Here is a 27,382-nt window from a genome sequence, read left to right on the forward strand (position 1 = left end):
CGTCTGTCCAAGCTTAAAGAAAGTGTGTAGGTCCTTTTAAATTACATATATCAGGTGTTTTATCATGTCATCCCTTCTAATTCTGAGGATATTCTGCACATTTTAGAGTAATACCATGATAATGCAGAACTCAAGTGCTTTTGTTTTTCTGGAATTGCACATTACAATAAGTGATTTGCATAAGAAATGATTTGCATTCTAAATGTAGATGATTTAAGGATAGTGGCTGCACTAAGAATGTCAAGCTAGAATTCTACTCTTATCTCTTAGTTACCTTCACATTTGGTAATATACTATAGATTATAACTGCTTTAAGACTAAAAATGTCAACTTTTAGAAAGTAATGTTCTAGACTGTTCAATAAAATGCACAAAATTGTAAAATGCATTTTATGTCAAAGGTTGAGAATTTTAAAATCAGACTTAAACATGTTAAATGTAACCTGTTTAAAATTGATAAAAATTGCATTTTTCCCTTGAGTAAGATTTCTTCCGTAAGTGGTTAGTTTAAAACAATATAAATAAATAAAACAAACCAACAGCAACAGTGAATAAAACTTAAATTTCAACAATTTCTGTCATTTGCAAAAGATGATAAATCTCCAGTGATGTGCAGAAAAAACAAATTTCAGGTCATGGCAACTTTGAAAAACTATTAATTGCATAACATTTAGAGAAGCAGTATTTTACTTAATATTTGCTATAACTGAAAGGAACTCCTTGGCATAAACCTTTTAAATTATTGGAGAGAAAAAAATAGTGATTCTGTGCCTTTAATTTCCCTTTCTGAGCAAGGGAAGGCTGCACACCACTGACAGGCTCACTTGTTCCCGTCTTTAATGTGCAATCTGTTTTCTCCAGCGGAGGGCACTCAGTGTATCACAAACTCAAGCATTAGCACCAACAAGCTCTGAGCATCATCAGTCTCTGGAAAGCCTTCTGAATTAGACAAGGGCTGCCTCTCAGCACAGCTACAAAACACTTTAAACCTGACCAGCTAAATGGATAAACCTAGCCTGCGTAGCTTTTAAACTGGGGTCTCATACAGCACAGGAGGCCTACTTGCTTCAAGAACTGAAAATCCAGAGGATGAATTGCTTTATCTGGGAATGGCAAAAGCCAGCACAATAAGGAATGCCAGGTATTCTGAAGATTTTCTTTTTTTCCTCTCTTTTTACAGAGAAGTTGGTTACCTCCGAGATGGGCTGTAGCTCTTTTGCACAGATTGCCAATTACTGCTGATGGGTCTCTGGTGAATTACACAATGGTCCTCAGAGCCTAGAGGCCCTCCCCCATCCCTATCCCCCCAACGGCTTCCTTTTCCCTGCCCCCGCCAACCATCCCACCCTGTGCTGATTTTTATATATATATATATATATATGTATATATATATATATATGTATTTTTTTTTTTTTTTGCCTGTCCTCTCGGGGAAGTTTGTATGGGGCTACTAGCTCACATGCGGGATCAGAATGGTGTGAATGACAGCCGCACTGTGTCATGAAGGTGGTGGTGGTTTCCGCACAAGAGACCAAATAAGAAGAAAGCTGAGAGAGGGGGGAAACGTTTTTGGATGACAAAGGATGGGTAAGTGAACTTTTGTTGTTTCCTTCTGAGCAAAGCTGATCCTCTTGGCTTCCTATCCTCAGTAGTGGCATTAGCAGATAAAAGACGGGGAAACAGGCAAAGAGCAGCAGCCTTTGAGTTTGCCAGTTGATTCACTATAGTTGCTATTATATTTTTAGATCATTTTCCTTTTTGCAGTGTTTTTTTTAAATCTATAAATGCACAACACGAACTTAAACAGACTCTAGAGAAATATCTTTAAGACTGTTTCTACTGTCTGCGTATCAACAGCTTGGGAATTGAGAAGGAGATAAATACTGTGTTTGCTTCTATTTCTTGATAATATTAATGAGGCTTGTGTTTCTGGTAGCTGTCAGGATGACTGTTAACACTTTGCTGCGTGTGTGTAGGGGTGGGGTCCTTACTTTATCAGAGGTTGCACAAGGGCTTGTTTTATCTTTGAAGCTGGATCCTGAACACAGCTTCTGAATTTCCAGCAGTCATTTGCCAGTCTTATTTTTTCGAGTGTGACTGGCTTTTTTCCCCCCCTTTCTCCTGTCTGGGAGAGCGGGAATGTATTTCAATGAGTCTGTAGCTGGCAAGAGGACAGAGAGCAAGATCGGGTTTTAAATTAAAAAGAAAAAAAAAAAGAAAAACTTAACTGTTTGAGAAGAAGGATGGGTTTTAGATTAGGGATTTGGTTGACTGCCTCTTGGTTAAAAATTTAAAAATTTAAGAAAAAAAAAGAAACTGCAACACATGGTAGTTGTTTCTTTTTTTTTCTCTCAATTAAGAAATAATTAATCTACTGTTGACAGAGGAAAGAAGTCCCTTAACATGCAATGCCTTGGAAATGCAGCATAAGTGCCAATAGATTGCAACTTTGCAGGCTTTCTGAAGTTAATGGAGGTAGGAGAGAAAAAAGTCAGTGAGAAATGTGACGAGATCAGGGTGATGTAGAGAAAAACAGTAGTTGGCTGCTTCTTTCCTTGTTTATCCTTCGAATTTGCAAAAACAACTCTATTTAAAATAATGGCAAAGTAATACTACACAATATTATTTTGCTTTTTAGGCAAATAATAAGAATTTTGATAGTCTTAACTTTGGAGTGTTCTCTGTTATGAGTATTTAGATGTCTTAGCTCCTGTATCGTTGGGCAGGGAGCCACAGTATGCAATAATCTATGCTTATTAACAACTTGAGAGCACCTCGTACCGTTATTAGTCTTCATCCAGTGCTTCATTGGCTGCCTATACCAGTCTCAATGCTGTTTTTTCAGAGCTCACATATTGCGATCTTATTACGCAATAAGTACACAATTTCAGGCAGGGCAAACTTGGGTTACCTTGACAGCTTACTGAAGCTCCTTTGCCAAATCACAGCCTGTTTGCTCAACTGGGAAAGACGTACAGGTACCAGGTTTACTAAGTCACATTTTTGCCCTTACCAGAGCACATAGTACACTTCCTTTTGGTACTGTTGTTCAATACAGTGGTTAGCCAAATATTATTGTTACTAAAATGTCAGCATTCAGTGGTGAGAAAGGCTCTGTGCTTTTCAATGTTGAAATAAGTAGGAACTCCTGAAACTCAAAAAGGCTTTTCTTAATTCTATGGGACTGTGGTGATTTGAAGATCAAGGAAGAAAAAGTGAAACCTAAGCAGCAAACATGCAACACTGAAGAAAATAATGCTCGAAATGTTAATGCATTTTCCTTAAATCAACTGTCCCATTCCTACACTAGAGGAAATGCCCCTGTTGTTGGTAAACCGACGGTGATTTATTTTAATAGCTTCACAATGTGCATCTGTCTTTTTTTTAATATCGTAGGTTTCCATTTAATTACGCAGCTGAAAGGCATGAGTGTGGTGCTGGTGCTACTTCCTACACTGCTGCTTGTTATGCTCACGGGTGCTCAGAGAGCTTGCCCAAAGAACTGCAGATGTGATGGCAAAATTGTGTACTGTGAGTCTCATGCTTTCGCAGATATCCCTGAGAACATTTCTGGAGGGTCACAAGGCTTATCATTAAGGTTCAACAGCATTCAAAAGCTCAAATCCAATCAGTTTGCCGGCCTTAACCAGCTTATATGGCTTTATCTTGACCATAATTACATTAGCTCAGTGGATGAAGATGCATTTCAAGGGATCCGTAGACTGAAAGAATTAATTCTAAGCTCCAACAAAATTACTTATCTGCACAATAAAACATTTCACCCAGTTCCCAATCTCCGCAATCTGGACCTCTCCTACAATAAGCTTCAGACATTGCAATCTGAACAATTTAAAGGCCTTCGGAAACTCATCATTTTGCACTTGAGATCTAACTCACTAAAGACTGTGCCCATAAGAGTTTTTCAAGACTGTCGGAATCTTGATTTTTTGGATTTGGGTTACAATCGTCTTCGAAGCTTGTCCCGAAATGCATTTGCTGGCCTCTTGAAGTTAAAGGAGCTCCACTTGGAGCACAACCAGTTTTCCAAGATCAACTTTGCTCATTTTCCACGTCTCTTCAACCTCCGCTCAATTTACTTACAGTGGAACAGGATTCGCTCCATTAGCCAAGGTTTGACATGGACTTGGAGTTCCTTACACAACTTGGATTTATCAGGGAATGACATCCAAGGAATTGAGCCGGGCACATTTAAATGCCTCCCCAATTTACAAAAATTGAATTTGGATTCCAACAAGCTCACCAATATCTCACAGGAAACTGTCAATGCGTGGATATCATTAATATCCATCACCTTGTCTGGAAATATGTGGGAATGCAGTCGGAGCATTTGTCCTTTATTTTATTGGCTTAAGAATTTCAAAGGAAATAAGGAAAGCACCATGATATGTGCGGGACCTAAGCACATCCAGGGTGAAAAGGTTAGTGATGCAGTGGAAACATACAATATCTGTTCTGAAGTCCAGGTGGTCAACACAGAAAGATCACACCTAGTGCCCCAAACTCCCCAGAAACCTCTGATTATCCCTAGACCTACCATCTTCAAACCTGACGTCACCCAATCCACCTTTGAAACACCAAGCCCCTCCCCAGGGTTTCAGATTCCTGGCACAGAGCAAGAGTATGAGCATGTTTCATTTCACAAAATTATTGCCGGGAGTGTGGCTCTCTTTCTCTCAGTGGCCATGATCCTCTTGGTGATCTATGTGTCTTGGAAACGCTACCCAGCCAGCATGAAACAACTCCAGCAACACTCTCTTATGAAGAGGCGGCGGAAAAAGGCCAGAGAGTCTGAAAGACAAATGAATTCCCCTTTACAGGAGTATTATGTGGACTACAAGCCTACAAACTCTGAGACCATGGATATATCGGTTAATGGATCTGGGCCCTGCACATATACCATCTCTGGCTCCAGGGAATGTGAGGTATGAACCATGATCCTCCTAAAAGCATTTCTACTGCGGGGAAGGAGAGGTAAATGTTTGAAGCCCTAGAGGTGTCTCTAATCACTAGAAAGATTAATGACCCTTTTGCTTTTGGGTTTTGCTCAGTGTGAAAGGTTACTTAATTAAATTACAACCACCAGGAAATTGACTGCTTTTTTTTTTTTTTTAAATGGTTGAAACTTGAAGGAAGTTCATTCAAGGATAAGTTGGAATAAAGCACTATGTTAAAACATCTGCTTTTTAACAATTTGTATACAGGGGTTGGACTTAAAAACACACATACAAACAAAACTCTTTTCATTCTGAAATTTCTGTCTGGTTCTTGGTGTTTGACTTTTGTAATGGAGTAAAGAAGAGGGGCCAGCTTAATTTAAAAATAAAGTGAGTTTACCAAAATTCCAGAAGGTAATGAAGATTTAAACCAAAGAGCAATTTTCCCAAGGGTTGATTTTGTTGTAAATTTTTAGTTTTAATGAAAGCATGCAACAGGGATCTCACACCCGTCTTACTTGCCATTTAGTTATTATACCAGCATAGAGAATGTCAGAGGCCTACTGTGTAATTATATCAGGCTCCTAAGGCTTCTTTCTTTTTTTTTTTTGTTTCCTTCTTTCCTACTTTCTTTCACTCCTTCCTTTCCTTCCTTTTTTGTTTTTTGTTTGTTTGTTTGTTTTTTAATTACTGGGATATAGATCCGATTTCAAAGGTTTTTATGCACTGGCTATTTGTGTTTAATCAGAATGAAACTTCAATTCTATGCTTTGGCTTTGTCCCTGGTAACTAAAATCAGGTCACAATTTTGTGGATGATTTAGCAATAACAAAATGGCAGTCATAACAGGGACTGTTTGTCAGTATTGCTGTCATCCCCAAAAGAAATGATATGTATTCTTGTTAAACTTATTCAAAAATAAGTGATACAAATATTTATAAATAAAAGGAGAGAGGTTTAAGTTCTGGGTATCCTCCCTTTCTGTAACAGCCTCAAATAAAGGTGTACCTTCCATGTTATATTATTTTTGTTTTTATAACAATAAATTTGGACCCGGTTTCTGATTATTTAATTTTAAAGATCACTTACAGGATCATGTTAGTGAGCAGACAAATAGTCACAAATTTCAAACTTGTCAATAAGTAATACTGGATGTAAATTGTTCTTTTCTTGGTAATGTTGATCATTATGTGCAAAGACTGACTACTAAGGCCTTGTTGCTGGAAGAAACTAGTGAAGAGTGGTTAAATTCTGGCAATATAATGTTTTAGTATCTGATTTTAGATGATCACTCTTTCAAAAGACAGTTTTAATGAGTACTTAAAGATGTTGCCCTTTCTAATGCTAGTTAACAGTTGGAAAATATAATTGCTCTTTGATAGTATATACTCCAATTTTTCCATAGTCCTAACTACAAATGCTAATGAAAATGTTTTCAGACAAAGCACTGAATTTGAAATAATCTCTAACTCAGTACAATTTGGACTATTGAACTGTTCTTCAAAGAATTCATTTTCTCCTTTTTTGTGTATCATTGAAAATAAGAGAAGTAATCCCAGATAATAAATTCCTAAAAGGAAACTGTATAAGCAATTGCCCTTAAAAATTAAAAAGAATAAAAGATTTTCTATAAAAGTCTAACAAGGCTTGATGTTTTTATTGCAGGCCCACAATTATACAATATACTTGAGTATTAGTAACACAAGTTCATCCTATTTTATTCTGGGTTCTCCTTGTATTTTGTGATCCTCTTAAAGGCTGGTAACATAAAAAGAAAAGAAAATTCTAGATGCATGAATTCATTTTCTCTTGACTTTTGGAGTAGAATGCTAACTTTTATTTTTAAGAATCACCAAGAAGAAAGAAACATTCTTAAAGAACCAGGATTTGAGAACTGGGGTTCTAAAACTTTTCCAGAGATCTTAAATTTCACAGATTATTCCATCAAAAACCCTAGGCATTACCATGACAGAAACAAGTTTAAAAGATGGTTCATTTAATTAAAATGTGTGTTTAAATAAACACATTTTGATATTGTATGTGTTATATAGATTGACATTTAATGTCATGAAATTGCACTAGTATTGTTGGAAATGAATGTGTTAAGGCATTAAGTAATGAAGAATGTAATTAAATATTGTAATAATTCTGTTGAGTCAAAATGGAATCCTTACTAAAGTAGCTCAAACTTTCTGTGCCCTCAAACATGGACATTAGTAGGCTATACATTGAAGATCATATGTCCATTTAGGATGAGGAGGGGGGTGCTATAAAACTATATTTAAATGAATTTCAACTTGTTTTAAAACAAAAGCATACAAAAACAAACATTGCAGGGGTCACCCCATTTTTTGACAGAATGTTTGCTGTATTACAGTTATAGGTAGATATAAACGGTGAGGAAAAGCAAACTCTTAGAAATTGTTATAGGGAAAACCCTAATTACTTCTTACTTCTTTGTCACTCGGAGTAAAATTTCTCCTGTTGAGAAATATTCCTTTGGACAAAATCTCTCTACAAAATAGAGCCAAGAGAGGGCAGCGATTTGCCCAACTTTACAATGTTTTTGGAATAGTAGAAGTATGCTGAATTTTAGCCTGGCATTGTTTTCATAAGTCTCATATATCACTAGTTTAGCAGAGAACCATTAATATATTTATAAGACATTTTTGTGAGGTAGGTTTTTTTAAAAAAAAATTAAAAACACCAAACTCTACCCAATAAAGCCATAAATATTTAATTGGAAAACTTAGCACCAAATGCTAATTTTCTAAGATAGTGCCTTGAAGAAATAAAAATTGCATTAAATTAAAAACTCTACTTTCCACCTAACTTTATATTCAGTTACCATGACCTAAGTATGGTTACAATATCCATTTTGCTTGTTTCTTTTAAAAGGATTTTTTAAATTGAGATTATTAGATTGGTGTTTGTGAGCCTCCACACGAATATAGCATGCAATTTTCAAATTAAATAATTTTCTCTATGTTTTGCAAGTTTTAATTCTGAAAAGTCTGTGTGCACATACCATTCTGATAAAACGAGGGATAATATTTTAATAATTTGGGCAGTAAAAATTGTTCATATCTATAAAAGAGAAATAGAGTAGATAGTTATGAGTAATTAATATGAATTATAGCACAAGTATAAGGGATACATACATCCTAATCATTATACTTTGAGTGGATCAGTGTGCTTGGTTGAACTGAATCATTCACTTAGTACATACATCCTCAGTATGTACTCAGAAAAGAGAATTTAAAGCCAAAAGGATACAGCTTTTCCTAAAACAGTAAGGTGTTACTATATAGAGAGGAAATGCAAATATTTACTTTTAAAAATAGCTTGTGAAGCTTGGCATAATGTTATCTCATTAAAAAATATGACCAGGGATATAAAGTTGATTCATTCTGTATATCAATTTTTTCCTTCGAAATTGTAAAGAACAAAGTTTTGAATATCTGGTTCTTCTAGGATTTGTTTTATCAACTGAAAGTAACAACGGCCTTCATATATTAGCCAATGTGAACAAAGGACAAGAAAGAACATTTGTAGTTTGTTTCGTACATTAAAAAAAGTTAAATTGGTGAAAATTTAAAATGAATGAATGTAGTCTCTAAAGAGACTCTCCATCCAAAGTGTTTCAATAGTTAAGTAATTGAAATATAAAGTTTAATGATCCCATAGTGCTAACAGTGCTGCTATTAGGAAAATGGCAGTAAAGGTGACAATATAGGTGTACATTTTCCAAATATTTAATATTTTCATTACTTTCTTCAAAATTGAGCAAAATTTTAAAAATATACTGGTTTTCAGTTCAGGTTATATAATTTCTTTCACTGTTATGCAGTGGGTGGTATAAACCATTTCTAACAATTTTTATTTATGGACTATGTTAGGTCAGGTTCAAACAATTGGTATAAAGTAGACCACTAACTTCTTTTCACACTTTAGATATTGATATTCTTCAGTGTGCTAAGTGAATTTCCAAGGACTACTAAGCATAATGTATATATAAAGAGGACTCTAAGGAATGCAGGCCCAGTTACCTTGAGTTTAATTAACAGTTGATCAACATAAAGCTATAGAAAACAAACTTTATTTAGGTGGCTGACTACAACTGTGTCATGGTACAATGTTATGATTGAAACTGTATTTGTATATTTAAATAGGATGTGTGTGTGTTTGTATGTGAGTTTATCCACGTATGTCTGTATATATATAAATGTGTGTGTGTGTTTGTGTGTGTATATATAAAGACAAAATAGAAACATATTTCCATCAGAATTAATGTCCATCAAAATTAATTAAATTTTTTACGACAATTTAAATTATTAGTAACAAATATTTTGGGTTAAAATCACCAAGATTTTTTAGTTAGGAATATGGTCCTTAAGGTAAATGTATTATCATATCTGAAAAATTATAAGTATCGTCAGGTGCAGTGGCTCATGCCTGTAATCCCAGTAATTTGGGAGGCCAAAGTGGGCGGATTACTTGAGGTCAAGAGTTTTAGACCAGTCTGACCAACATGGTGAAAATCTGTCTCTACTGAAAATACAAAAATTAGCAGGTCATGGTGGCGCACAGCTATAATCTCAGTTACTAGGGAGGTTGAGGCAAGAGAATCGCTTGAACCCGGGAGGCAGAAGTTGCAGTGCAAGATTGCAGTACTGCAGTCCTGCCTGGGCAACCGAACAAGACTCCATCTCAAAATAAACAAATAAATAAAATATAAATTATAAGTATCTTACATCTATGTAGTCTAAAATTCTTTTTCAAAAAACAAAATTTAACATAGTCAAGTCTGTATTTATACTACATATTGCCATTTTTTGTGTTGCTTTAGACTTTTCACTTCGTTTTTCTGTGACGCATCTCTCAAACAAGTGACTCAGCTAGCACAGTGTTTCCCAACACAAAGCAATTCTCGGATTAGTATAAAGTTTGTAAAGTCTCTATGGTCATTCTCAGAACTAAAAAAGCAGGATGAGCTATGGAGAAAAAGACTGAGCTACTTACATTCATTTGTCAATGAGAAAAGAAAGAACTTCTTCAGTTACTAAAAACCAGGGTGCCCAGGTGAGCAGCCATACAATTTCTTTATGCTTGAGGGGAAAATATGTAACCCACACATACAAATGTGTGAGCACATGAGTGCACACTCCCACACACATATATGTCTTTGAAATTCTGCTAAGTAACTAGATATTTTGAAAGCACTTAAAAAAAACTATGTCTGCTTTTTAAAAAATCGATTGTCTGAATTAGGTCCAATTAAAATCTATTTGTGAATAGAGTTTTCATTAGAATTCACAAATGGTAGTGGTGAAGAGTGACAGCTGCCAAAAAAAGACTGACATAGCTAATTTAGGAAAGATTTTAAACTGACAATAAATGACCCATTTTTTTTTCTAGAATTAGCTGGTATTAGCTTCTCACAGACAAGGTTTTCATAAATGATTGCTCTTGAAGGCTCCCAGCTGAGAAGTCTGTGGTCTTAGGAATGTGTAGCTTTTGACACACCCCAATAATATCCACAGGATACCAGAATTTCCTTCTTGAGACTTTTCTGTGTTTATAAAATGTAATCATCCCTAGTTCTTCTCAGGAATTGCATTTAGAGATAGTTTTATGCTTTAGGAGTTGCTCAGTAATATTTTCACTGGGGACTTGGTGACTCATCTGAATTTTCATGTCTCTAGAGTTTCATGATTCACTAAATCAAAGTGAAGCAGAAGCAACCTGTATATCACTAGACACTGAGAGTTTTGAAAAACTAGTATGTCTTTTGATCAGTGAGAAGCGTGAAGTGATGTTGAATACATTTTAAAAATTAAAATTGCTTTTTATAGTACCAGAAGAGCCATCATTCATTGAGTCAGTTTAATAAAATCTCAATATTCATGAAAGGAAAAAGAAATTACAGGGCTATTTTTCTCATGCACTCCATAAGCCATTAAAATTGTAACTGTAAGGTAGGAAAGGTTGAGAAAAAAAGCACAGTATTTCCTAAGGTATCAAAACAATTGGCTTGTTAAATAAACATCTGCTAGAAGCTGCTAGATATGTGCAAAGACTATGTATTTAAACTCCTGCTAAAGAGTTTAAAAATAATGCTATCACTGCCAAGAGAAATTAAAATCTAAACAAACATAGCCACAGAAAATTAGTCCTTTGCAAGGGAGGCCAGGTAATATGGTACACCTGTAGTCCCAGCTACTTGTGAGGCTAAAGTAGGAAGATCACTGAAGGCCAAAAGTTCGAGGTTGTCCTGAGCTATGTTTGAGCCTATGAATAGCCTCTGTGCTCCAACCTGGGCAAAACTAAGATGCTGTCTCTTAAACATACAAATAAAAATATATGAAAGCTAACACCTTAAGTTTACTTACATAAGGTTTGTAAACATAGGTTTGAGGAATGAAATGACAGCAAAGTCATTTGATTTAAGGTCATAAAGTTTGACCTTAAGTCAAATCTATACATTATAATATTGTAAACATAAGTTTGGGGAATGAAATGACAGCAAAGCTGATACATATTAATAAAATACTTAAAAATGGTGAACATGTAAGAAATTCAGAAAGAAATATGAAGAAGCATAATTAAAAGGAAAACCCTGAACACAAACATTAAAATATTAGTATATTTTCTTTCCCTGTACAAACAATAATAATAAATACCATAACCTTATTATGTATTTGCTTAAAATAAATAAGCAAGTTTGCTTAAAATAAGTTAGCAAACTTGCTTAAAATAAGTTAGCAAATGTGCTTAAAATAAATAAGCAAATTTGCTTAAATAAGCAAATATATAACTCAATAAGGTTATGGCATTTAGCATTATTGTTTGTACATGGAAATAAAATATACTAATATTTTAATGTTATATATATGATATGAAATATAAATATCGAAGTAACTTTGAAATATTTCATTTAAACAGCTATATACAGTTAAACACTCATGTATCTTCTATAAATATTTCTAAAATACTAACATGTATACTGAATACAGATGGTATTGCTTTTGAATACAGACTGATAATTGCTTTTTAATAAACACAGTTCTGTACTAACTTATCCAGTTTATATGAATTGTCTCAAAAGTAAATATTTGTGGAAGATACATGAAAAGGAATTTAATGACAGAAAAGTAATTTTTTTAATTTCCTCTCTCATTGCCTCAATTTGGTATGATTGTTTTCCAAATTTTAGGATGTCTGTACACCATAACTTGTAAGGTATGTTGTCTTCTTTACCTAGTTTTCCATCTCTTTGTTTACTGAATTCAGACCTGAGAGAAAAGTGGAAAAACATAATCATTAAATCTAGCAAGAAGAATCATTTTTTCCATTTTGTTTCTTTTTAAACACAAATTCTTCTAGTGGAAGTAAATAAGGTATAGTAAACATTTTGACTGCAGGTTTTAAAATAAAATGGTCAGACATAGAGTAACTATAATGTCAAAACTTATGACATATAATTTTTACTTTTACCTACATTTTAATGGTTCAGATCTTCAAATATCATTGATTTAAAAACTAAAAAGTGAGCAAATTTTTAATAAAGCAGACAAACTAAGATAAACATGGATGAGTTGTTTAAGAGAATTCACTATATTTTTAAGATCTAAATAAGTAATATATGCTTCAAAATAGGAATATATAGAGTTATGATTTGATTCCATTTGGGCTAAATTTTTTAACTTAAAGCAAAATTACATAGACACTAATATTGGAGTAGCAAATAATATAGAAAAAAATGCCTGCAAATGTTCTTTTATTTTGGAAGGACAATGCTACTTAATTCGTATTCACTTTATATTTTCACTTTTAAAGTATAACAATTGTTGTTTAGTTGCCTTCTCTTAAAATAAAATGTCATCAGGCAAAGCCTTGAAATTGTGATGATTTTATTGAGACAAACAGAAACAGTCTTTGGGTATAAATTCTATATTTGCATTTCAATTCTTCCCTCCTTCCTGAAGCCACGTTAACTGAAACATACGTTCTTTCACTTGCTCTTGAAGATCTAAATATTTGAGGTGTTAAATTATTAAAAGTTGATTTCTTGTTTCCTTTAACTGACTCATATTAAATAAATTTATTTTCAAATGACACCTTAAAAATATTGTTTGTTTCATCATAAATTTCATCATGATGCATTCATTTCACTATTAAGTGCTTTGATATTTACAATTGTAAATTGATACCACTCTTGTCAATTGTTTCTAATAAGACTTAAAGAAACAATGGAAATACACATTAATTAGGTTTGAGTCTTTTTTAGTATGGTCACCATAGATGAAAAAATGATATTTTCTTCTCTGTTTATAGATCTGTAAAAGTAATAGCAGAGAGGTCAGCCATGAAGTACTTTAGGTTGATGGTCAAACCACAACATGGACAAATATTGCCTTGGTCCAGTGGTTAGATCAAGGGGTGAAAAAGGGGTCTTAGATTTGAAGCGGACTCATTTTACTTCTCTAATATTGGACAAGTAAATATATATCTGACCTTTCTGTGATATAATTTTTTCATCTATTGAACTAGGATAATAACTTTCCAAGTAACTTGTTAAAATGATTAATGAGGTACTATTCAAAAACCATTCTGAACTCCTCCATAAAAAGCTTCAGTGTAAATATGAATGATTATTAACCGTAAGCCCTACTGTTTACTGATAAATGCAAAATACAATGTAGCTGTATTATTTTCATTGTTATTATTAGTTATGATGATGGTTATAATACTCCCTGATGTAGAAACACGTGTTGTGGTTACATTTTTACTAAAGTGAATAATAAACATGACCTTTCTGTCCCTTGTCTGAGCTGTAATTTAGTTTGGGTACCAGAGCTGGCAATATTTAATAATACCCCAGGATTTGTAAAATACTCCCTTGACTGAACATTTTATTCACCTTGCAAAGAAAGCAGCATTTATAATTATTTTGTTGTTACTATGTCTAAAGAAGAAAGGAGTTAGAGAAACAACTTATAAATTCCCTATCTTATCAGATATCATACTTCAGTTCATTTTAATAAGCAGAAACAGTTTGTTTGTTTGTTTTTGGCTTTTTTTTTTTTTGATACAGAGTCTCACTCTGTTGCCCAGGCTGGAGTGCAGTTGTGCCATCTCAGCTCACTGCAACCTCCACCTCCCGGGTTCAAGCGATTCTCCTGCCTCAGCCTCCTGAGTAGCTGGGATTACAGGCATGTGCTACCATGCCTGGCTAATATTTGTATTTGTAGTAGAGACAGGGTTTCACCATGTTGGCCAGGCTGGTCTTGAACTCCTGACTTCGGGTGATCTGCCCGCCCTGGCCTCCCAAAGTGCTGGGATTACAGGCATGAGCCGCTGTGGCCTGGCCTTAGAAACAGTTTTTTCATTCCCCAGGTGTTTATGCATCACACATCACAAGTGGGAGTTTTCAACAATACATTAAATATTCCTTTTGAATTCAGAAGTTATTAGTAAGTGATTTAAAGAAGAATTGATATTGCTCTAGTGCATATATATGTATGTTATATATAATTTAATAATTTGTGTATAAGTATTTATATTGGTTAAATATAAGCTCTTATATTTGTAGAAATATGTATTGCATCATTCTTATTATTGTCCCCATAGTGTAGTATATTTTAAACTGAAACACATTTCTTTCTAAGTTTTTCAATGGAATATTTCTCATGATATGATTATGTGCTATGAAATGAGAGAGGGCACCATTGACAACAAACCCCATAAAGACAAAAAAGACAAAATAATAATGTTACATTTGCTTGAGAAAACAAATGATTTTCTTTGTGATTGGTAAAGCATAATTATTCCAATGAGGGGATTTGGCCAGTGGTTGAGTGTATGTATTCTGATTATGCACTATGGAACTAGGGAAATAACACGGCTTTGGTTCTCACTGTGAGATGGATCTGAGCTAAAATTACATTAATCACTTGTCCTCCACGAGCCTTTACTCTGACTGGAGGATCACAGGGATGTTTTGGATCTCCAAGAATTCGTGTCACTTCAGAGTTTGTGTCGAGTAATCCCCAAAAATCTGATTACTTCACATTCCCCAATACACAGTCACCTTAGAAAATAGTTATAGATCTCGCTGGAGAAGGCTGGGGGAAAGTTTAACAGTGTACATTTTTCGTAGTATAGCAGGGTCCTTCCTCAAGGGGACCTGTCTGCCTTTTCATTCAGTGGATTCTGGGTCTGTAAACTGGCTCAAGTCTGGGAATTGATTATGGGATCATGACTATTTTGGTGATTCAAATTAGACTTCTGTTCACTTGAGCTAGAACTCTTCCACGTATGCAGATCAAGTATGAATTTAATGGATTTGTACGTACTTCTCTTCTAGGGACACCATGATCCACTAGTCAGCATCATAGATCTTTTTTGAGTCAGGGTATTCTGATCACTGCTTTGACTTTGCTGTCATCATGGTAACCATGCTCACCTTGTCTTTGATGATTAAGTTTTGACACCACTCTATAGACACCAGTCTATGCCACTCTGGAATTCCATTTTGTGCATTGCTCTTAGGGATTCCAATTTGATAGTAGCTGTTTGCTCTGTAACTTCTGAACCACAGAGAACAAATATTCTCAACCACTTTTTCCTCTCACCTTTGGGACGTGGCGTGTGGTATTCTAATTAGAATTTCTTTTCTTTTTTCCTTTTTTTAATTTCTGAGAAATGTTACTTAGATGTCAATCTTGAAACTTGAGAGGTAAGGGAATTTAAACTTTAAATATAAATTTTTAACTTTTGCAAATCACAATCTCTTTGGTTATCTGACAACTCACATTGTGGCTTTTCCCAAATGACTGGAGGATAAGAGATGATTTAAAATCAGCATTCCAATGTGTTGCCCCTTCACCTTTGGTATAACTTCTTCCTTTGGAATGTGTATATGATTCTCCAACAAAACATGAAGATTGACAAGGAATCCTTGGGCTAGAAAGAAGATAGCATTCATTCTCTTTCTCACTGAGTTTTTTACTAAAAATTTATTGAAACAGATTACATAATTAATTATGTAAGCAAATATATGATTTTATCCTACAATGTTTGACTATTTCTACTCTACTTATACTAAACAATTAGAAAGATACAGGTTATTCTGAGATATGAATGAGTATAATTTTGTAGATTAACATGATACATTTTAATTTCCATTATTTTCTAGTTATAAAGTAAATGAATGCTTTTTTAGAAAATATTGAAAACATAAAGTTATTTATAAAAATAATCAAAATAATTATCAACAAGCCCCACTATGCAGAGGTAATACTTTAAAAATTCTGGAACATAAATTCTATCATATGCACAGGTATGTGACTGTGGCTATTAGAGAAAATTAATTTCATATTAGAAACTGTATGTATATGATTGCATAGTATTACTTTGAAGTTCACATTTTATTATGAATAGGAATGCTTTTGAAAACATAGTTTTTGAAAGTATATTCCTAAGATGTGTCAGCTTTTACTTATGCCTCCCTTTTTTGTTGGACATTTGCGATGGTTCATTTCACCGTCACAAAAATGTCTTAAATTACCTCATCATGTTGATAGATTCCTACAAAAGAGAATAAGTGGCTAGAAAGAATAAAAAATGTAATCTACTTAACACATTGCCAAAATTGCTCTCTCAAAAATATATAACTTTTTATGTTTTTTATCTTACCACATGCATTGTGTAAAGAGTTCCCATTTTTCCACGTATACCCCTAACATTATTTATTATCTCTTTTTCAGCAATTTGACAGGTTATTTTTTAGCATTTAATATTTACATGTTTGACGTTAGTGTAGTAGAACCTTTTTTTCACATTTTGTGTTACTGGATTTCTTATTTTGAAATGTGGAATATAAACAGTCTTTGAAGTCAACAATAATAACATTATTCATTATGTTTTCTTACATTGCTTTTACTTTAAAAATGCCTTTCTCATCCTGTGTATACTAAATATTTACTATGTCTTAATAATTTAATCTCTAGGTTTATTTTTACATTTACTTCTTAATCTAAAACATACTTTAGCGTGTCCGTGTGAAATAGAGAACTAACTTGTTTTTTTCCTGCTAAAATATTATAATTCTCTCCGGATATTTTACTTAATACTAACGTAAAATTCTAATATATCCAGGTCATTTTTGTGCTTTCTATATTCCACTCAAGGATTCACTCTTTATTACAATGTAAGAACCATATTTTCAAACACTATTATAGTTTACAATATATTTTAAGTTTTATAAATAAGTATTCTTGCTCCAACCACTAAATTCCACGTCTACTAAAAAAGAAATGTCATGGTTTTTCTTTGTCATTTCTATTTGAAATGAGATTTTTGTATCGCTCTCTCTTCCCTGAACACACATATTTGGTATTTTGACTAGAATTATGTGAATCTATGAATCAATTTTGAAATAATTGAAATCTCTACATTTTTCAAAAGGAAATATTGTAAAAAATATTGTCATAGAGCTCGATTTATATCATTCCTTTCTATGTCCCCTTTAAAGATGTGTTCATTTGATTCATTTTAAAATTCTAATACAGATATGATAATGCATGTATATGTATGTCCATATTTATAGGCATCAATATTTTGATTATATGCATTCATTTTAGTAGAATAATTTTTTAAAATTTTTAGTTCAAAAATAATTTTGCAAAACACAATGTTTATCTTCTCTTTTTTAATAGTTACATTTCTTATTTATTATACTTCTACATATTAAGAGGAAATCTTCTAGAATACCATTAAATGACTATGGTGATTTGGAGCAATTTTTTTGTTTCTAACTTTAATTTGACTACTGTATTTTGGTCCACTTCATTGATTTATTCAACAAAAATATGTTGTGTACCTATACTAGCATGTGGTAACACTGGACTCTGTGCTATTTTTAAACTAGGAAAACACTGTTTTTTAGCAAAATCTTATTTATCACAATTATCATATAGTCTCATTTATAAAAATTAACAATAGGAGAGACACTAAGTTTACCAAATGAATTTTTAGCTTTTTTTCTTTTTTTGGTGAGGAATATCTTTTTTCCTATACTTTGGTTTTTGATTTTATGAATTATATATGTAGTGTTTCATAATATTAAATGTTATTTGTATTTCTGGAATAAATTATGGTTGTTCTTTCATTATATTCTTTTCCAGATCAGCTCATATTGTGCTTACTTTGAGTTGTAATTTATAATTATCTCTTAAATGAAAAGAGATCTTAATATTATGTTCTTTATTAGTTGAGTTATATTTAATAATTTATTTTTTCTAGCTCTAAAATCATTAAAATAATATAGAAATTGTTTTCCCTTGAAATGTATAAAATATTCATGAAAATTTGCCTTTGTAGAACCCCTTTTGGATGCAATGCTGAGAAAAAATTATAAATTTTATTTAGATTTTTCTTTTATGTCTTTGAAGCAGAATGTTAAACTATAGTTTCCTACAAAATCCACATTTCTTTGAAAATTTAGCATGTATAACAAATTGTTTATGTAATACTTATCCTTAAACATTTTCTCTAGTCATATATTTGTTCATTCAATTACTATAGACCACTGCACTACAAACTATAAATAAGGGATGTCAGCTCCTTGAGTCTGTATTCTTATAAACAGAATAAAATTGTTAGATCATTAGATGTAATTTTTCCTTAAAATTGTAAATGCCTCAACGTTCTGTTTTGTTAATTGATTCTTGTTTATAATGGCTAAAGATCTACAGATTTATTGATTTTTTTCAAAGAACTAGTGGAGAATTACCTTCAAATTAAAGGAAATTATATCAATGTTCTACTTCCCAGGGTATAATACTGCCGATGTCTGAATGATTCCTCCACCAATACTCTCTGACATTAAGTAATTTTACCTTATCAGTTACTTTTCACTTTTTTATGTAGTCAAATTATTTCTTTTATCTGGATCAGAGGGCAGCAAACTATTTCTGCAAATAATAAGACAGTCAATATTTTAGACTTTATGGGCCATATGGTCGATGTGACAACTACTTTGTCACTATAGTACAAAAAGCTATGGAAAATATGTAAAGGACGAGTACATCTGTGTCCCAGTAAAATCTATTTACAAAAAATGGTGGCAGTCTGGATTTAGCTCATGTGTTAGTTTGCTGACCTGAATCTATATCATTTTTATAGGCTTTTAAACATACTTGAGTATTACCACTCAAGAAAGGAAGAGAGACAGAGAGAGAGAATTTTCTTATGACTTTAAATTCTCCTCTATTACTGCTCTATATTATACTTCCCTTTCATAGAAAATCTTTACAAAAGATTCTACCCCAGTCTACTTTTCTCCATCAATTGCTAAGTTCTTCAACCTACTATCATGTGTCATTAGAGCCCACTATGCCATCCAAACAGCTCTTGCTAAGCTTGCCACTGACTTCATCATCACCACATTTTATAATTTTTTAAAAAATTCTTTGCTTTACTTTGATATCTCAATAATTTTTAACAGTTGGCCTTTTTTCTTTCTTTAAATGTTTTCCTCTCTTGACTTCTGTACATGGGTTCATCCATTTTTCATTTAATCATGCACCTTTTCCATGTCTTTGTAAGCTCAAATTCCTCTACCTGAGTTTTATGTTTTTCTTATGGCTACATCCTTGTGGTCTTCTCTTATTCCATCATCTTATTCCATCTCTGTCTCTCCCTCTCACCCTCTCTTTCTGATCTCATTTACACACACAGAATACACTACCATTTATTCACTAAAAATAAACATGTTATTTCTCTGTTGCTTGACCTCTTCTCTGAGTTCCCCACATGTATAAATATATGCCAGCTTCTTATTTGACACCTGAATTCAGATATCTGAGACATCTTAAAGTCATTTCCAAAAGTAAGCCAAGATCTTTTCTCCACATGTTCTTCTTCCTGGTATTTCTTGTTTTGTGAATGAAGCTATCCCTCTTGGAAAGTCACAATCTCCAGAATTATCTTTAAACCCATCCTCACCCTCATACTCCATAAACAATCTATCTTGGAGTCTTATTGATTTTACCTCCTAAATAAATCTCAAATTCATTCATGTCTCTCCATCTTTACTAGTGACAATTTTTGTCCTATTTAGTCTCCTTAATTCAACTCTTGTTCCATTGAATTTCTTTCTCTGCTACAGGCAAGGTGCAGCTTCCAAAACAAAAGTGGATCATGTTACATCCTCCATTATTTATTTAAAGCAGTTTAGTGAAGTCCTATTGTTGATAGAATGAGAACCAAAATATAAGCTAAAAAAAAAAAAACCCCCTGAATGACCTGGCCCTGCCTTCACAGATTTTCATTTTACACTCTCTTTGCTCTACAATCTCCATTCATGGATGACTGTACTCTCGGCACTGGCTTTATTTTGTTTTCCTCTTATTTGCATTCTTTCTCCTTGGACAATGTGTTGATGTAAGTCTGGCCCTAGATTACTATTCACCTCCATATAATGAATTCGCATTCACCAGCTCCTCAGGAAGCCATTGCAGAAATCCTTGTATAGTCAAACCACCTTGTTTTACTCTTGCTCACCCATCTAGTACTCTACATGAGATGTACCCAAGTTGAGATTATCCCTTCTTTTTCATAATGATTTGATTAATGTCTGCCAATCCTACTTGATCTAATTTACCCAGTAGAAGGTAACATATGACTTTTTTTGTTGGACTTTATAATTCCAGTGCCTCACTCCGTGTCTTGTATACTATAAAAGCTTAATAAATACTTACTGAAAGAATAATTACATTCCCAAATTTTACTTTTTAAAAAATTTTCTGCCTTTTAAAGATAATTAGATATCTTCTTTGAAAAGCTTCTTTATAAATTTTTATTTCAAAATATTGATAAATTTATATCACTAAAGTTCAAAGCTATAGATTAACTTTACGGTATACAGTTTTGTGTGGCTCAGTTTTTTAATATAAATTTTTTCTCTCATACTTTTGTTCATTAATATGCCATTTTATTACATGTTTATGTTCAAAATGATAAAATACATAAGAGCAAAAATTTAAAAAATTTGTATAACTTTTATGATCTTTTTTCTAAAACAATTGTGTATGCATTTTTATTACACAAAAGTAATAATGTAAGCGAATTGCTTATAATCTGCCATTTTTGCTTACTCTCTTGTGAACATGTTTATATATCAGTAAGCATTCGTCTACACATAATTTTAGTTAGTGAATAATATTAATTAATTTTATATGGGTTCCAATTCTGTTTCGGTAGTGTTTTCGACATTTTCAGGATAAGCAAATTTAGGACAATAATGTTTGCACTTATGTCATTTCCGATACACTTAATGATTAACAATTTATGGTGATATTTCAATTTATTTTCTCACCTCAACATTTAAATTTTTTTGCAATGATTTGTTCTAATTGAGATCAAATGATATTTTATTGTTCTATTAATATTCACCACCACTGTGACTACTAGTGACACATGCAATTTCTTATGTTTGACATTTGTATATTTTAATTTCTGTATTTTATGTTCATTTTCTTTGCTTGTTCATAATTTTATTAACTTATAATAGGTTTTAAGTAGTTTATTAATCCTTTAGCTTCTATAAACATTGCAAATTGTTCAGAGCTTGCCGTTCAGCTTTTAATTATTTTAGGTAGGATTTGATTGTATGATTAGAAAATTAATTTCATTTATATATAAATTATTCTATATTTTATTTTATTGTTTCTGCCTTTATTGTATGGTACAAAGATTCTCTCAAGAAAATAGTGAATAACTATTCACTTTATTTTCTTCTAATAGTCTCATGCTTTTTATTTGAAATAATTCAACTAACTTTTTATTGTCAAACATTTTACCTAGTTCCCCAATTTCACGTCATTTAATTACAACCTCAAAATTTTATATTTAAATTGTAAATCATTAAGTAGTTACTTATGGATACATACATTAACATTTTATGCATTATATTTATATGTTATGCGTATGGACTATGTATTCATATATGTTTTCATATATACAAATATATATGAAAACACCTGTGTTTCTATTAAAATTTTTATTTTGCTGGTGCTTTTGGCATACTGCTTAATCTAAAAGATTAAATTATGTTTAATTATTCTTGTTTAAAAATATATTTGGGGTATTATTTTCATCCAGTTTCTATATTTAGTTATAAAATGATATATATACATATATAAAATTATAATTCTATTGATAAGTGTGGTTCTTTCCCACTATCTTGTTTTCTATTGCCTTTTATCCTTTCTGGAACCATATTCTAGAAATAAATCATTGTTAACTCTCTGTTCTGTTTTCTTCTGGATATTTTCTGTACTTATATGAATGAATATTTTCTTCTCAAAAAATATTATACTAGCTATACTGGTCTAAATTCTGTTTGTATGCTTCTGGAATTATTCGTTTCACTCAATATATCTTGGACATTTTCTCATTACAGTAAATAAAGATCTACCTCTTTGTTCTTAATTTATTAAAATGATTCTCTAGTGGTAGACAAGTGAGATGTTTAGGATATTGAGATGAACTTTAGAATTATTATGTCAGTACCCTAATAAAGTGTCTTTGATACATTTAATTGGAATTGCGTTATTTTTTAAAATAATATGGAGTGGATGATTATCTTTTAAATTCTAAATCTTTCATTTTGAGATATGATAAGGCTCTACTTATGTTGATTTTCATTTATAAGTCAAGTGTGCAGGAGAATACTACAATGTTATGCAAACAGGAGAAAATTTATTTTTAAATATATTACACATTATTTTATGATTTTTGTTTCTAATATGAATATGATAAGTTTTCTTTTTAAATATATTCTGATTTTTGATCTTCTGTAATACAGATTTTTTTGTTTGTATGGTTGTATGTTTAATGCACTTATTACAACCAGAAACAATATGCCAAATATTAATTCCAATGGTGCTATTTTTTAGCTTAATAAATAATACACTTTTTTTCCATTATTCCCTGAACACCATCCATTGTTCAAATTCACATTTTTTTAATCAAACTTCTGAAATGATGTTGATTAATTAGGAAGCTGTGAGAATGCTCAACAACTTTCTCCTCTCTCACCTCCACAATAATTCTGAGGAGGAAAAGCCTTACTGTGGGTGATTTGGTTCAAGAACATGGAGCATTCAAAGTGATGGAAGAGTGTTTACAACTGATAGGAAGACTCTTCTGCAGGAAGAGACTGCAGTAAAGTGGCCTGGCAGCTATACTCAATTAAGAGTGTCTTTATCCTGGGGAAGTAGACTTAGACATGCTACTCTAAGCTATAAAAAGAAGTATCACTTTTTTTTTTCTTTGGTATCTCCTATTGGGCTCCACTAGATCTTATAATTTCTGGAATGACAAGAACAAGAAAGTCAAAGTAACCATATGCTTTAAGGGCAAATTTTTAGGAAAGTGCTCTGTTTAAATTTGGCCATGGGTTGCATTTAATCAAGCCTAGGCAAACTCATATGCCTTCCAGGGAAGGAGAGGTAAGTAACATAGATGGCACACAAAGCAGCATACATAAATAAAGATTATTAACTTGCAGGGACTATGGAAACTTACAGCTTGCATAATGTCTATGAAAGCATTCAAAATTTTAACACTATGCTGGACAAATAAAATAGGCTTAGTCGTAAGCTTTTTTGTTGTTCATCTAGTTAGAGTGACTGACTCTGGGCTTTAAATAATTGACAGCAGTCTTTATGATTCACATGTTCATTTCAGTTTAGCAAAGATAGAGTGAGGAACTAAAATCATTGCAGAACTAGGCAGCTAATGAAGCTTATTTTGAATTCTTTATTCCTATCATGCCTTAATATCTTTGCATCTCAGAGACAAGATTAACACCTGGTGTAGCTGGGCAGGGTCAGGTAAGTGTGTAGAGAACCGGGACCAGGACAATGTGACCTCAGGGACTTAGAATGCTAAGGCAGTTCTTCTTCCCATTGACACATTTCTGGACAAAACCAAACAAACAAATAAACAAAACTCCTGAACTAGGAAAGCATCTATTAAAGGTTTTAAACTATTGACGTTTCAGACCAGGTAATTGGTGGGGGCTGAGATCTGTCCTGAGCATTGTGGTAAACATGCCTTGCCTCTATTCATAGATACCAATATCAGTGTCCGCATGCCAATCATGACAACCAATGGTGTCTCCAGATATTGCCAATTAACCCTCTGGGGAAGCAAAAGCAAAATCACCCGTGGTTGAGGATTATTAATGTAGTGCATAAAACCTGGTCTTGGAGAGGCTAAAAATACATTTCTACAGCCAAGGAAGGTTCACTTGCATTCCTGAAACTTCAGGAGTTGGATGTCATATGTAGCGAGCAAGGAGTAATCTATGCAGAGATCTGTAGGTATCTCTAAAGTAAACTGACACAAACTTCTAAATTGAGAGAATTTCTGCGTGCAGGCATTTAACAAATTGGCATTAGGATTTTGTTGATGACATGGATGATATACTTCCCATGTTGAGCTTGAAGGACTGACAGGTTAGCAGACAAAACAATAATAGTCCTGTTACAGGATGGGAAAAATAGTTAGTTGCCACAATAGCAGTACTATAGGCTTAAAGAATTTTGGATATGGTGAGGCAATGTTAGGAGTAAGTAAGTACATGCTAGAGAAAATACACTATCTCACAGGGTCTCTGAGTAATTGGGTTTGGGAAACACATATAGCACCCACCAGGCCCAAGAATATTTAATGTTTAGTTAGGCATCAGTGAACTTAGGACTATTACTGTGCTTGTTTGCCTATTATGTGTATGGGAAGGGAAGAGATCTTAATAAGAGAGTGTCTGAACTCAGTTTAACAATGGGATCCCTGCAAAGAAAGATTCAAGGGAGAAACTGAAAAGCAAATAAATGGTTTTGAACACACCAAATGAAAATGTGCAGGAGGAAACTAGCCTCAGGGAAAAAATTTGGAGTCTGGCAGAGGCACTTCTGTAATTTTCTACAATCGCTAAAAAGACAGTTTTTTAGATGACATGCTCTACTAGAGGAAGCAATTTTCACGGATGGTAGAATTTTCCTCTATTATATGGGAGAGATATGGTTAAACTCTTGATGAAAGATTTCTTCCAATTGAGTTTAAGGCTCACAGGTAATGAAATCTGAACAATTCTGAACAAATGCCATAGACTGACATGGAGAGGCTGAAATTAAAAAGAAAATAATAATTTTTTCTTCTCTCTTCAGAAACATTTTGAAGTCGAAAAGACCTGGGCTTAAACACTAGCCCTGCCATGTTTAGTTCTTGGATCACAGGCAGACTATGTAGCTATGTCAATCTGTATTTATATGTATAAGATAATGATTCTCTTATTACTTTGTAAGATGATATGAAGACATCACAACATCACATAGTATAGGACATTACATAGTCTGACACATAGTGAGTGCTCTTAACACATGGTAGCTATTATTGTAATACTGTTATTCTGCTTGTAATGTCCTAACTCAGATATCACAATTTTTGGTGATGACTATTACTGGTATCAGCAACTTGAGCCTAGAATAGAATGTGTGGTATGATTTTTGGATATACTATTATATAGGATAAATAAGATTATATATTATAATTACATAATGTATAATTATATACAAATCCATATATACACAGATATATGTGTATATGCATGTATGTGTGTATCCATGCATACAGATATGTACATAGTATAGTGGGTGTGTGTGTGAATATAGATGTAGACGTAGACTTAATATTTGTCTTCTTTAAGTCTTGAAACTAGAAAAGTGTGGCATAAGGGAGATGTGGAAGAAGATTCTTATTGTAGAGTCCCATAAAACAATAGCAAAACCACAACCAGAACTTAAAGGAAATTTGTATCAGTACATTCCTATATTAGAAAGAAAAAGTATCTCCAATCCATGACCTTAGCTTCTATCTTGATAAACTAAAAAAAAAAGAGCAAATCAAACACAAAGTAAGCAGAAAAATAATTAATAAAATTCACAGTTGAAATCAACAAAATAAAAAGCAGAAGAACAATAAAGAAAATTAATGAAACTAAAAGCTGATTCTTTAAGAAAAGCAATACAATTGATAAAATTCCAGTCAGATTGATTGGCAAAAAAATGAGCAAATATACAAATTACCAACATCAGAAATAAGAGAGGTAAGATCACCACAAATCCTAAATATATTAAAAGCATAGTAAGAGAATATAATAAACATCTTTTTGCAGATTACTTTAATAACTTAGGTGTAATTTACACATTTTTCAAATACATAAGCTATCAAAATTTACTCAAAAAGAAATAGATAACCTGAAGATCCCTATGTCTATTTTAAAAATTAAGTGTGTACTTACAAGCTTACCCACACATAAAAATCTAGGTGTAGGTGGCAACACTAGTTAATTCTACCAAACATTGAATAAAGAAATAATGCAAATTCTATATAACTTGAAGAGGCTTGAAAAAAGAGTTGAAGAGGAGGAAACATGTTCCAACTCATTCAAGAAGGCCATCACTACATCATTATAATGATGCAAAAGCAGACAAAATACAAGAAACCAAACTACAGGCAAGTACACTTTGTAAACATTTGTGTACAATTCTATACACATTTTATCAGTCATACCCCAAAATCATTACCAAATCAACTGCATACCAGGAATGCAAGGTCAGTATAGCATCCAAATATTAGTCAATGTAACTCATTATATAATTAACATAAAATCATCTCAGTACATGCAGACAAAGGGTTTGAGAAAATTTAACATACAATTCTAATAATAATTCAGCAAAATAGGAATAGCAGGGAACTTCTTCAACCTTCTAAAAAAACCTTCTGTGAAAAGGTGATTACTAACATCATACACAATGAAGACAAAAGAATGTTTTCACCCTAAGATCAGGAGAAGGCAAAAGTATCTATTCTCACCACCCTATTTGACATTATACAATAGTTCTAGCAAGTGCAATAATTCAAGAAAAAGAAATAAAGGCATAGAGATTAGAGAAAAATGTAAAACAATCTGTGGTAAAGCCATCTATGTGGAAAATGTAACTGAATCTGTTAAGAAAGCTACTAAAATATGTGAGTTTAGCAAGTTTATGGAGTACAAGAATATTACACAAAAATCAACTACATATCTATATTAATAGCAATCAAAAATATATAAAAACATTCCATTCATAGTATAAAAATATGAAGTACTTAGGGATAAATCTGACAGAAATAGCCAAAACCTGTACTCTGAAAACCACAAATATTGCTGATATAAGGAAGATGTAAGTAATGGGTGAGGTGGATTGGAAGCAGTATTCTTGAGATGTCACTTATCTCCAGATTGATTTATAGATTCAACATGACCTTAACCAAAGTCTAAGCAGCCTCCTTTTTGGTAGAACTTGACAC

General features: G+C 32.7%; 1 protein-coding gene across 3 annotated transcripts in view; it reads left to right on the top strand.

The window, feature by feature from the left end:
* Window positions 1-855: 855 nt before the first annotated feature.
* The window catches only part of LRRTM4 (leucine rich repeat transmembrane neuronal 4), a 775,458-nt gene continuing 748,931 nt past the window's right edge, over window positions 856-27,382 (top strand). The window contains exons 1-3 of one of the 3 annotated variants that reach the window (XM_063695749.1): window positions 856-1,140; window positions 1,436-1,586; window positions 3,396-4,942. In XM_063695749.1, coding sequence (XP_063551819.1) covers window positions 1,583-1,586; window positions 3,396-4,942 — 1,551 coding nt within the window. In that variant the 5' untranslated portion in view covers window positions 856-1,140; window positions 1,436-1,582. Of the gene's footprint in view, window positions 1,587-3,395; window positions 4,943-27,382 lie in introns of all 3 variants that reach the window. The other 2 variants (XM_063695748.1, XM_063695747.1) reach the window with 2 other exon arrangements.

Source organism: Gorilla gorilla, chromosome 12, assembly GCF_029281585.2.
Source record: "Gorilla gorilla gorilla isolate KB3781 chromosome 12, NHGRI_mGorGor1-v2.1_pri, whole genome shotgun sequence".
Taxonomy (NCBI): domain Eukaryota; kingdom Metazoa; phylum Chordata; class Mammalia; order Primates; family Hominidae; genus Gorilla; species Gorilla gorilla.